We start from the raw sequence: 12,252 nt of genomic DNA, 5'->3' as shown, positions 1-12,252 counted from the left end.
TTAAGTTTCAGCATTGAGGTCTCATTTCCTCAGTATTGAACAGCTTGAGTCTAGAAATGTAAAGAAATCATAACTTAGCAGTTTTAAAGAAAATGCTGACAATGACATTTAAGATGTTTTGAAAGTTTCACTCTGTATATTTGTAAGAGATTATGTGGCTTCACTGGCTTTGTAGCCGGATGGCTTTTTCCCAACATGAGATGATATTGCCACCTGGTGGCCCTTACAAAATGTACTATGGTAACTGTAATTTCCCCCCAGTTACTACAGCTTGTTACTGCAATATTGTGGTAACTGTTATGACAATTTTAACATTTAGTAGATGTCCCCAAATGGGGGAAAAATAAAATGTCAGATTCTGAATGTTTTTTGTTTTTTTTACTCTGTTTGAAGTAGATCCCATATTAAATAAGTGTCAGGGTCTGCTTTATTCTTGCAAAATGTAACAGCATATCAGAATTGCATTTTTTTATTATTATAAATATTCAGTGTTTAAACATGTGTCTGCAATGACAATCTGTCACAGAGTCCATGTTCAATTAGCATAAGCATGCAAGATGAGGAAAAACACTTTTTGTAACCTGGTGGTACTATAACAGTTAAATACACCATTAAATAAGGAGTAGCGTTCTGTTTGGTTGACTTTCGAGAACAGTAATAAATGGAAGGAGCCCAATAGATATAAAGAATAAAGAACCATAAAATGAGCTTTACACAAAAAAAAATTCTGTTCATTATAGCAAATTGATTGTAAATTATTAAAAATAATTTATCATCTGTAAACCACCAAAATATATTGCATTAAGAAAGGTCTGTTTGCAAGGAGTGAAAAGCTAATTAAGTGAACCATTTTCTCACAACATGTGTTTCTGCATCAGTCTCTCTGTAAACACATCATTGAAGTCTATGGTAAACCATCCATTGGTTTATCAGGAAAACAAAAATTAATTATGTACAACATACGACTATATTTTAATACAAATGCAAAAAATGAAAAATTGACATTTGCATTGGGACCCAAAATATGCACATAATTTGCAAACAGTACAGTACATTCTTTTAAAATGAGTAGCCAAGAAAAATATGCTGGGATCCAGCACAGAGGTGATCTTGTTTCCATGTCATAAATAGTAAAGACACAAAACACACAAACCACACTGCTAAAGAACAGTAAATTAAAATTGAGATCAATCTCAAGAAATCAAAGCAATCTTAAGGAGTGAAACAGATAAATAATAACTGCAAATATGACCTACACCCACAATGACACTGTTTAAAAACAAAGCATTTACGAGCATTTAAAAAAATTCAATAGCTCACCAAATCTTTAACATTGAGGAAAATTTTTATCATATGCATTTTGACATTTGGATCTGAAAAAACTGTAACCTGACACAAATGTTTGTGTTCATGAAGTTGTTTTGCTAAAATAGTCACATCTGTATTTTTCAAATACGACATTAAATGCTCCATGAGGCATATTAGACGGCCTTTATTGGCTGCCGACTTGATGATCCACTATCTACAGCACATGTTTGCACTTAAATGCAGACTTAAGTAATCAAGTTATACAAGGCACTTTATCTTTGGTTGAACACCTGCATCAGTTCAAAGTTTAGTAGTGTTTAAAAGCAGGTACTGAGCAGATAACAATGCATCTGCAGAACTGTCTCTTTGATCATACGCAACACAAATGCGCTGTGGATCTTAAGAAAGGCAAGAGAGAAAGGAGCGATAAAGCACGAGGCCCAAGTATACTTCGGTGTTCCGCAATAACAATTGAGCGTGACGCAAATTTCTTCATCAGCACAGGAAGTGCAGACTGTCCATGTGCATCCAAGTTTTTCTAAACATGCAGACAATCCGCATCTTTACACATGTGCCTGGCATTGACTGCTAAAAGCATATCACAAAGCAGTCTTAGTGTGCATGCTTCTAAAGCATCCATATTGGCTCGCGGTCAAAAAGAATATACTTTGAAAGGCTGAGAGCTCAACCGTGGGGAGACGGAATGGCACACAGAATAACGAAGTACATCCTAGCATTAAGAGTTGTTGATGCAGGTTACAGGCAGGCAAGCTCTCCAATGCTTGCATGCTAACAGCTTTGTGATGGCTTCGAAAGGAGTGAATTAGAGAGCACTTTGAGAGAGGCAACTGTGTCTGACTCCACTATAATATCATCAGTAGGTATACGTTGAGGATAGAGGTCACTGTTTGGCTGAGGTTCTAGATCTGGATCCAAAGATGTAATCTCTGGTTCTTTCTTAATTGTCATTGTGATCGTGCTGCTCTTGTCTTCCCCTTGTTTCAGATGATAAATACCAGGTAGGGTTTCAGGAGAGGCACCAATACTGGAGGGCTTTTCAGAAGGGACATCCGGTTTGGGCATTAAAGAGAAACAAGTGGCTTCGGGGAGATTCAGAGCCACACTTGACCTGTCTTGACGCAAAGCTCTAGCCCTATTGGGAGAACTAAGGTCAGCCGGCTCATCTTGGGTCATTGGAATCAGCAAGGACGTGCCATTCCACTTTAGCACCACCTCAGGTTCAGCATTTAGCTTCTCGGTCATAGACTGCAAGTCCAAATTTTGCAGCTCCATGTCTCCAGCAGACCTCTTTGTGATAGCTCTTTTGCTCAGGTTGAGCGGGAGCGATTGCTCTTGATGAATCCCGAGGAGGTTCCCATTAGTTTGGGAGGTCTTACCAAGATCCTGAGCCAGAACCTCTGAGAGTCGCTTGGTGAACGAGTTCATGTGTGCTGACCCAAGACGGGTGCGCATCAGTTGACGCAACTGTAGACTGCAGCCAATGTCAAGTGGGAGGATCCGGAGAGGTGGCAAGGGAGCTCTGGTCATTGCGAGACCTCCACTCTGGGATGAGGTATCCAAGCTACACCCAGAACACTGGTGCTGGAGGTTCTCAGGGGTCTCAGGCGTGCTGACTTTGGGCTGATGGACTATAATTGTCTGGTGGTGTGTGGAAGAATCTTGGGTAGTTACCTCATAATTGCTAATTCCACTGAGGCGCAAGCGGGCTCGGAAGAGGTCCAACGGACACAGTCCTTTGGTGGGACTGAATCCTTCCAGGGAACCACCTGCCATCAGCTTGACAGGTGCAGACAGAAATGAGGGAGCTTGTGGATCTATGGTCTCCACCTTTACATCTCGTCCAAGTACGAGTTGGTGGGACACAGGGGTAGAGGACATGGGGGTTAGACCTTGGACTTGAGGGTGGTTAATGAGCTTTAGTTCCTGGAAAATAGACAGTGGCTGGACCTCCTGATGGGGTCTTGTTGTCTCAGGGAGAGGTTTGGGGTACAAGGGTGGTCTTCCAACTCTGCCTTTTGGCAGAACTTTAGCATTACGTTTGCCAGGTGGTCGTCCTCTTTTACGTACAATGCCACCATCTGGTGGTGAATCCTGAAGAGGAAGTGGGGGAAGCAAGTAAAATTTACTCATGCTAATCCAACTGACAGACCTTCGCAGGTACTGAATAAAATTAGATCAGTATTTCACTTTTCTTTTGCTACATTCAGTAAAACCCTTACCTGGTTGGTGACCCCATTCTTTTTTGGGCTGGCTGACACCCCTCTTCCTTGTACAGTCTTTTTGATGGTGGTTGGTAAAACTGATGTAGCCATGGGCTTGCTAATTTCTGGGTTTTCTCCCCTTATGTGCTTTTCATAAGGGAGCATCAACCTGGGATTTGATTAAAAGAGTAAACGGTCAATTGTCCGATAGGCCTCGTTTACATCTGGTATTAAGATATGTTTCGGGTGATCCGATCACAAGTGGTCAGGCGAGATACACTGGCATTTACACATGGAAGTAATATGTATCTCAAATGCGTCTCTTGTGACAACTTGTTCAGATTTTGGGGACAAGGGTCTCCGATTCACTACGTTAGCGAGTTACTGCAATGCAAAGAAAAAAAATACAATAATTTTCTTACTTGGTATTTTTGTCTTGTTTTCCAATGAAAATATCTAAACAACTGTAAGACGAGACACATTGTCTTGTTTTCAGCTAAATCTAAAAAAATTTAATAAGTTTGCTTATGCTATTTAACTTTAAGATTGCTCTAAAAACAAGACTTGTTTCTCACATAAATGTATCGTGTTTTAAGTATATGTTGTTACTGGAAAATAAGAAAAAATTAGAGACTTTTTGCAATGTGCATGATAAAAGTCACTAAAGTAAAAGATAGAAAAAGGAGAGTGCATGGTTTCTCCTTATTCTCAAAATCATTTTCATATCCAAGCACAAATGTGACATTGAGTTTTGTGAAGTTTCATGCATGTGTTTATTTTGTTTACTGTGTTTATTTATTTTCATCAGACAGTGCTTCTCAAATCCCACAAAGTTTCAAACTCTTGTTTTGTTTGCAGTGATTGATTGCCAGGTGATTGATTGCCTGCTGTCAAGGATGTATTAAGATAGATAAACACAATCTAGTCACAAGCGTTTTTGAAGTCTTTCGAATGTGGATTTAGTGATCTGATCACAAAATGATATGGACCCCTGTTTACACCCGTATCTACAGCTGGAAAAGGAATGCAAAGTCTTTTAACTAAATAACCACAGACAAGCCATAAATCAAACAAGTGACCAAACAGGCATGACAAAGGCTAAACATGTTTTTTCAATAAGTCTATACTGGCTGAAACATAACAGGCTCACATGACAGATTTGAATATTAAGCGATAATCATTACATTAAAATTTGAATGAACAACTGTACACCAATCAGCCACAACATTAAAACCACCTGCTTACTATTGTGTAGGTCTCCCTCGTGCTGACAAAACAGCACCAACCCGCATCTCAGAATAGCATTCTGAGATTATATTCTTCTCACCACAGTTGTAGAGAGCGGTTATCTGAGTTACCATAGACTTTGTCAGTTCGAACCACTCTAGCCATTCTCTGTTGACCTCTCTCATCAACAAGGTGTTTCTGTCCACAGAACTGCCCCACACTGGATGTTTTTTGTTTTTGGCACCATTCTGAGTAAATTCTAGAAATTCTAGTTGTGTGTGAAAATCCCAGGAGATCAGCAGTTACAGAAATACTCAAACCAGCCCTGCTGCCACCAACAATCATCCATGCGATTATCTAATCAGCCAATCATGTGGCAGCAGTGCAGTGCATAAAATCATGCAGATACGGGTCAGGAGCTTCAGTTAATGTTCACATCAACCATCAGAATGGGAAAAAAATTATCACAGTGATTAGGACCGTGGCATGATTGTTGGTGCCAGATGGGCTGGTTTGAGTATTTCTGTAACTGCTGATCTCCAGGGATTTTCACACACAACAGTCTGCGGACTGAAACGCCTTGTTGATGAGAGAGGTCAATAGAGAATGGCCAGAATGGTTCGAACTGACAAAGTCTACGGTAACTCAGATTACCACTCTGTACAACTGTGTTGAGAAGAACAGCATCTCAGCTTTTCTGAGATGCAGGTTGGTGCTGTTTTGGCGGCACGAGGGGGACCTACACAATATTAGGCATCTGATTTTAATGTTGTGGCTGATCGGTGTATATTTCCTACTTAACGTTTTAACAAACAAATAAATAATGAATCGCTTGCATGCCTAATTAACCTACGAAGCGATAACTTTTGCCAGTTTAACAAAGGAATAATGGCCTACCTACAAATTGTGCCATTGAGCAATCCTAATAATTTTTGTTTAGAAAAATCAACATATCTACATAGGCAGGGGTCAGTATGGTACACAGCCATTTGACAGCAAGACCGGTGGCTGAATATCCCACCACTAATCCTACTGTCTCCCTTGCAACGTGGATGAAATGCAGGGATGTAAACATATGCTCTTAGATATCAAGGCTTGCAGATTTTAGTTTATGTGATACTGCATTGTACTCATGGTACTACTAAACTTAAGTCTTATTGCGTAATTAGCATTGGAACATGTCAACTTCATAGTCTTAATTGTCCCACACAGCGCTATTTGTAGCTGCACGCTTCATATTTCCTGATGTTTCAAACTTAAGAGGAAGAGTGGTTTACGAGTTAAATAGTGCCCTTGTGTGTACATAACGTTTCTTACATGATAAACCCATTAAAATACCTTGCTTTAGTTGTTTCTTCTAAAACAACAATAATTTTTAACCGATAGTATTACTGGAACAAATTGTTAGCGCTGGTTAATAGGCTAACTGTCTACATCCCTAACCTAGATCGTTCGAGATGGATCTTAATACTTGGTGTAAGCGTGGCCTTAGTTGAACAAAGTTCTCTGAAACAGCAAGAATGAACTGTTCTGTAATCGGATGCCCAGACTCACCTTTCATAATGCTTCCTGGTGCAGGTGGCAGCGCTGGTGCTGCCTGGACTTCCACCCAGCTCATTGTACACGACCTTCCACATACGCTGCGACGTCACCTGCAGGCGACGGGGAGGACAATGATCTCTGACTCACAATACTGAGATCACCACTATCACTTTCATGTCTTTATGATGGATTACAGATTACTTAGCAGAGCCAAGAAAAGAAAACGGCATAACCTAGTACCCTCTCATAGCCTCCCAGCCTTTTCACAACTGAATACAAGAGGAACAGGTCGACTGTGGACAAATAAGCAAACATAAATATAAAAGATAAAGACAAATTGATTTATGGGGGGGGGGGGAGACTACATTGATTAAAGGAACTGTGACTGGTGCTTAGTTTGAACTGCTCCATTTCAACAAGTAAAGAGGAAGTCATGCACACATACTCTTTTTGAAACCCAGATTGGGAACTTTGCTTATGGGGGAACCCCTGCGCTCCATAAAGAGATGTAGCTGATCCAGGAAGAGCTGCTCCTCTGGGTGTGGGAGCCAGTTCCCGTCCCAATGCATTTCTACACTGCCCATCACATTTTCCTAGAGGAGTGAGTTAAAACACATTAAATCAAGATCACTGTTTATAAGCTGATAAACTGCAATAGACAGCAACAGTAGGGTTCCAGAGGTCAAAAAAAAAAAAAAAAACTCCCTCAAAATCTCCAAAGATCAGTTTATTTTAAGTGATAAAGTTCAATCTTTCAAGCCAGGCCAACCCTGAGCTCGGTGGTTGGTAATAGACAGTATATGCATCTGTAGAATCCTCAAGCCAATGCAATTCCAATTACATATAAAAAAAACAGTGATTAATTGTGCAATTCCTGGTGAAGTAATACACTACCCACAATCCTTCAGTGAGATCCACCAATCAGAGATGTCACCATGGAAAAGGGAATCGCAGCAAGCAGGGTTGTTACGTTTATGCAGACTGTCTAGGTATTATGAAACGTTAGCGAGCATCTGCAAGCTACCAACAAGTGTTATTTTTACACAGTTTTTTGGTTTTAGCCATAGTTTTAGTCTTTTGATGAAAATGTCCTTTAAATTTAGTCAATATTTTGTCCGATTTATTAATTTTAGTTGTACTAATCAAAATAACATTTTAGTTGATGATATCATGCAAAATGAAAAAAATGCGTGTCAAACGCATTCTGACTAGAACGTAACTTAGTTCATGTTCACCTGGTCAATCACTTTGTCTGTGCAAATGTAATTTGTACAGTAAATGTAATATATAATAATACCTAAGTGAATAATCCTTAATGAAATACCAAACATACTGGATTATTGGATTAATAAAATCCCTTCTAGATGTTTCTTCTAAAAACAAATGTTTTTTTTTAGAAATTTCTCTCTCTGTCTGTGCACTGGTAATATCTTGCAGTATTATTTTTTTCATATTTTCATCAACAGTATGTTGCAATTATCGTTTATCGTTGTAATTACAGTTGAAGTCAGAAGTTTACATACACTTAAGGTTGAAGTCATTAAAACTCATTTTTTTACCACTCCACGGATTTAATATTAGCAAACTATAGTTTTGGCAAGTTGTTTAGGTCATCTACTTTGTGCATGACACAAGTAATTTTTCCAACAATTGTTTACAGACAGAATGTTTCACTTTTAATTGACTATATCACAATTCCAGTGGATCAGAAATGTACATACACCAAGTTAACTGTGCCTTTAAGCAGCTTGGAAAATTCCAGAAAATGATGTCAAGCCTTTAGACAATTAGCCAATTAGCTTCTGATAGGCTAATTGGAGACAATTGAAGGTGTACCTGTGGATGTATTTTAATGCCTACCTTCAAACTCAGTGCCTCTTTGCTTGACATCATGGGAAAATAAAAAGAAGTCAGCCAAGAAAAAAAAAAAACTGTGGACCTCCACAAATCTGGTTCATCCTTGGGAGCAATTTTCAAATGCCTGAAGGCATCACGTTCATCCATACAAACAATAGTACGCAAGTATAAACACCATGGAACCATGCAGCCATCATACCGCTCAGGAAGGAGACGCACTCTGTCACCAAGAGATGAACGTAGTTTGGTGCGAAAAGTGCAAATCAATCCCAGAACAACAGCAAAGGACCTTGAGAAGGTGCTGGAGGAAACCGGTAGACAAGGATCTATATCCACAGTAAAATGAGTCCTATCTTGACATAACCTGAAAGGCTGCTCAGCAAGGAAGAAGCCACTGCTCCAAAACCACCATAAAAATGCTAGACTACAGTTTGCAAGTGCACATGGGGACAAAGATCTTACTTTTTGGAGAAATTTCCTCTGGTCTGATGAAACAAAATGTAACTTTTTGGCCATAATGTCCATCGTTATGTTTGGAGGAGAAAGGGTAAGGCTTGCAAGCCGAGGAACATCATCCCAACCATGAAGCATGGGGGTGGCAGCATCATGTTGTGGGGGTGCTTTGCTGCAGGAGGGACTGGTGCACTTCACAAAATAGATGGCATCATGAAGGAAACTTAAGTGGATATATTGAAGCAACATCTCAAGACATCAGCCAGGAAGTTAAAGCTCAGTCGCAAATGGGTCTTCCAAGTGGACAATGACCCCAGGCATACCTCCAAAGTTGTGGCAAAATGGCTTAAGGACAACAAAGTCAAGGTATTGGAGTGGCCATCACAAAGCCCTGACCTCAATCCGATAGAAACTTTGTGGGCAGAACTGAAAAAGCGTGTGAGAGCAAGGAGTCCTACAAACCTGACTCAGTTACACCAGTTCTGTCTGGAGGAATGGGCCAAAATTCCAGCAACTTATTGTGAGAAGCTTGTGGAAGGCTACCCAGAACGTTTGACCAAAGTTAAACAATTTTAAGGCAATGCTACCAAATACTAACGATGTGTAAGTAAACTTCTGACCCACTGGGAATGTGATGAAAGAAATAAAAGCTGAAATAAATCTCTCAACTATTATTCTGACATTTCACATTCTTAAAATAAAGTAGTGATCCTAACCAACCTAAGACAGGGAATGTTTTCTATGATTAAATGTCAGTAATTGTGAAAAACTGAGTTTAAATGTATTTGGCTAAGGTGTATATAAAGTGTCTTTGTTATCGTTGACAAAATCAAAAAACCCTTTGTCAATGAACATTTTGTATGGCATGTTCTAGTATTATAAAAGACAGTAGGGCTGTTTTCTGATAACGACTATATTAAAAATACACAAAATTGATAATGTAATCAATTACTTAATTCACTAGACTTTATGGGAAGAGTAGTTCTTATTTGTACACAGTTTTGTACTTTGTTTTGCCCCGAATCAAGTTTTCAAACGCTGCAATTCATTTCAGTGCTGGTTGATTATGTTTTTGAAGTAAACCACAGCACTTTTACTGCGATACATAAACCATGCCTAATGTTGAAAATGCCATAAACACTACATTAATTTAGTAATTCAGTTTAAACCGTGATATTCTCATCATGATAGTTGGAACTGCCAACAAAGTAACATGCAAAAGATTAGCAATTGTAAGAAAATGAGAGAAAAGTGACAAAAATACACAAATGGTGTGAAAGGAAGTCAGCAGTTAAAACATAACAGGAAGCACACATTGATGTCACAGTATACTTCACTATTTGTTCAAAATATTAAACATCCTGTTTATCAGCATCACATTCACCAACATGCACGTTTATTGAGTTGACTCCAAAGCATACCTTCATCCTTTCCATCCATGACTCTGATAAATGGTTATGGTTTTGTTGTTCAGAGCCATCCACTCTTCTTTTACGAGGTCGCCCCTTCAGACTCAGAGAGGAACATCCTGGGACAGAAAGCATGGCATATTTTAAAATATTTTAGAGCAGTGACAGCAGACTTAGCCTCATATTATAATTTCCAACAAGTCATATTATAAGAGAGTAGTACTCACCAATCTGTGTCAGTATACTAGCATTGCTGTCAAGAGTAGGGTGGTTGAAGGTATCTCGACAGTAAAGGACCCGTGTGTTGTTAAAGGCCACTTTTATGCCCCCCAGAGCCAGCAGGAGAGGGTCCTGCAGACCAGGGCAGCCAGCCTGATAAGGGACGCGTCTCTGGAGGGATCGGAAGCGGCAATACTGAGGGTAACTGAGAACTCTAACCTTCTGCTGTACTGCTGTAGACTCATCTGCAATATATATATATGTATAAAAGGACATTTTGAAATGACAAGAAAATATGACCTTATCACTTGAAACCCCCAAGCTCAAACACATTATCAGACTCCAGGGAAAATATCATGAATGTGGCAAAGTTCCCTTTGTGGCAACCATAATGATGCTTTCCATCCCATTTTTTTGTCAGCTGACGATCTAAATTATTTACTTGAAGAACCCCCTGAGAATTTAAGCAATGTTTTACCTTACAATAAATTTGATTGTTTAAATGTATTATTTTGATTTAATGATTAAGGCTGTCAAATGTAGATTCTACATTTAAAACACAAGAAAAGGGGTTGTGTTACACTAAAATTCTCCATCATTTACAGATTTATTTAAACATTGATGGATAATTTCAAATGCTGTCAATCATTCTGACAGATTAAAAAAGAAAACCATTTGATATCACTTAACAATAAGGTTCCATATTTTAACATTAGTTAAGAACATTAGTTAACATGAACTAACAATAATCAATATTATTACAGCATTTATTAATCTTAGTTAATGTTAATTTCAACATATAGTAACACATTTAATCAAAAGTTATGTTCACATTAGTTAATGCACTATGAACTAACAATTAACAATTGCATTTATATTAACTAACATCAACAAAGATTAATAAATGCTGTTAAATATATATTGTTTATTGTTAGTTCATGATACCTAATGCATTATCTAAAAGTTAACGAATGGAACCTTATTGTAAAATGTTACCAATCATTTTAACCTAACGCATCAGTTTTGACTTCACTCGCTCGCTCTCTCACTCTCCCAGTTTATTTCCTGGTATTGAAGATGAGTTTCAGGCAATCCGATCACAAGTGGACAGGCACATTCTTCTCTCTTTTGACCAGTTGTGTTCAGATTGAGGAGAGGGACTCTGATTTCATGACTGCATACAACAATCATTACATCAGTGTGTAAATGCATGATAATAAAGCGCAGAACTAAAAGAAAGCGCAAAAAGTCGCGTATCGTTTCTGCCAATTATACCTGCATTTAATCCAAACGCAAACATTACATTTAAAGCAGAATTCTCAGTTCTTTTGGTGCAGTTTGAGCTTCAGATGTGTGTGCTTTTCATCTTTATGTTGATATCAGGCACACTGAAAAAGTTCAGTGAACTTGTGGATGTATGCACTTTTTCAAATTTTCAAACCGGATGGTTATTTCCTTTTAAAGCCCCACATCACAGGCAACGTTTAAAAATCTTGTTTTATCGTAGTGGGTTGATTCACCAGATTCACTCTGGAGTCTTGGATGCTATGCCCATTATTGTAGACCTAGTACATATGAAATGAAAACAAGTATGACTGATAAAAATAGATAATGATGGAAATTTTAGTGAGGGATAAAGATTTTTTCTAGAACAGCCTCTAGCCTAGCACTGACGATGACTAACGTGGAGGTCTTGGTCGTTGAGTCTTGCTTCCTATCAGAATCTCACAGCATACGCAATGCGTTTAAAAATGCTGTGTAAGGAAGCATCTCGTGTTCGGTTCCTTTCTGTTGTACTCCGTCAAGCGTCTTGTTCGAACAGCCGTATCGGACTCACTGGGCTGCCGCACTAGTCTCAGATATATGCCACTTAACAACAGAGTTCAACTCAATACCACAGCTAACTGGGAATATTACTATTGCACATACAACTGTTATTGAAATGAAAAAGTCTGAATTTAATAAAACATCTGGTGATCACTGATGTCTTGTAGCTTTTCCCCTTAACTTAATTA

At 38.7% G+C, this 12,252-nt stretch overlaps 1 protein-coding gene across 1 annotated transcript in view; it reads right to left on the bottom strand.

Annotated features, from left to right (window-relative positions):
- Window positions 1-363: 363 nt before the first annotated feature.
- The window catches only part of LOC127429007 (AT-rich interactive domain-containing protein 5B-like), a 29,497-nt gene continuing 17,608 nt past the window's right edge, over window positions 364-12,252 (bottom strand). Inside the window, exons 4-10 of the mRNA XM_051677730.1 lie at window positions 10,246-10,482; window positions 10,031-10,137; window positions 6,745-6,892; window positions 6,540-6,592; window positions 6,312-6,409; window positions 3,549-3,699; window positions 364-3,420 (exon numbers count right to left, since the gene is read on the bottom strand). Coding sequence (XP_051533690.1) covers window positions 2,098-3,420; window positions 3,549-3,699; window positions 6,312-6,409; window positions 6,540-6,592; window positions 6,745-6,892; window positions 10,031-10,137; window positions 10,246-10,482 — 2,117 coding nt within the window. The 3' untranslated portion in view covers window positions 364-2,097. The remainder of the gene's footprint in view (window positions 3,421-3,548; window positions 3,700-6,311; window positions 6,410-6,539; window positions 6,593-6,744; window positions 6,893-10,030; window positions 10,138-10,245; window positions 10,483-12,252) is intronic.

The sequence above is a fragment of the Myxocyprinus asiaticus genome, chromosome 38 (genome assembly GCF_019703515.2).
Source record: "Myxocyprinus asiaticus isolate MX2 ecotype Aquarium Trade chromosome 38, UBuf_Myxa_2, whole genome shotgun sequence".
Lineage (NCBI taxonomy): Eukaryota > Metazoa > Chordata > Actinopteri > Cypriniformes > Catostomidae > Myxocyprinus > Myxocyprinus asiaticus.
The sequence above is the reverse complement of the archived record's forward strand: the minus strand, read 5'-3'. Positions and strand labels throughout refer to the sequence as shown.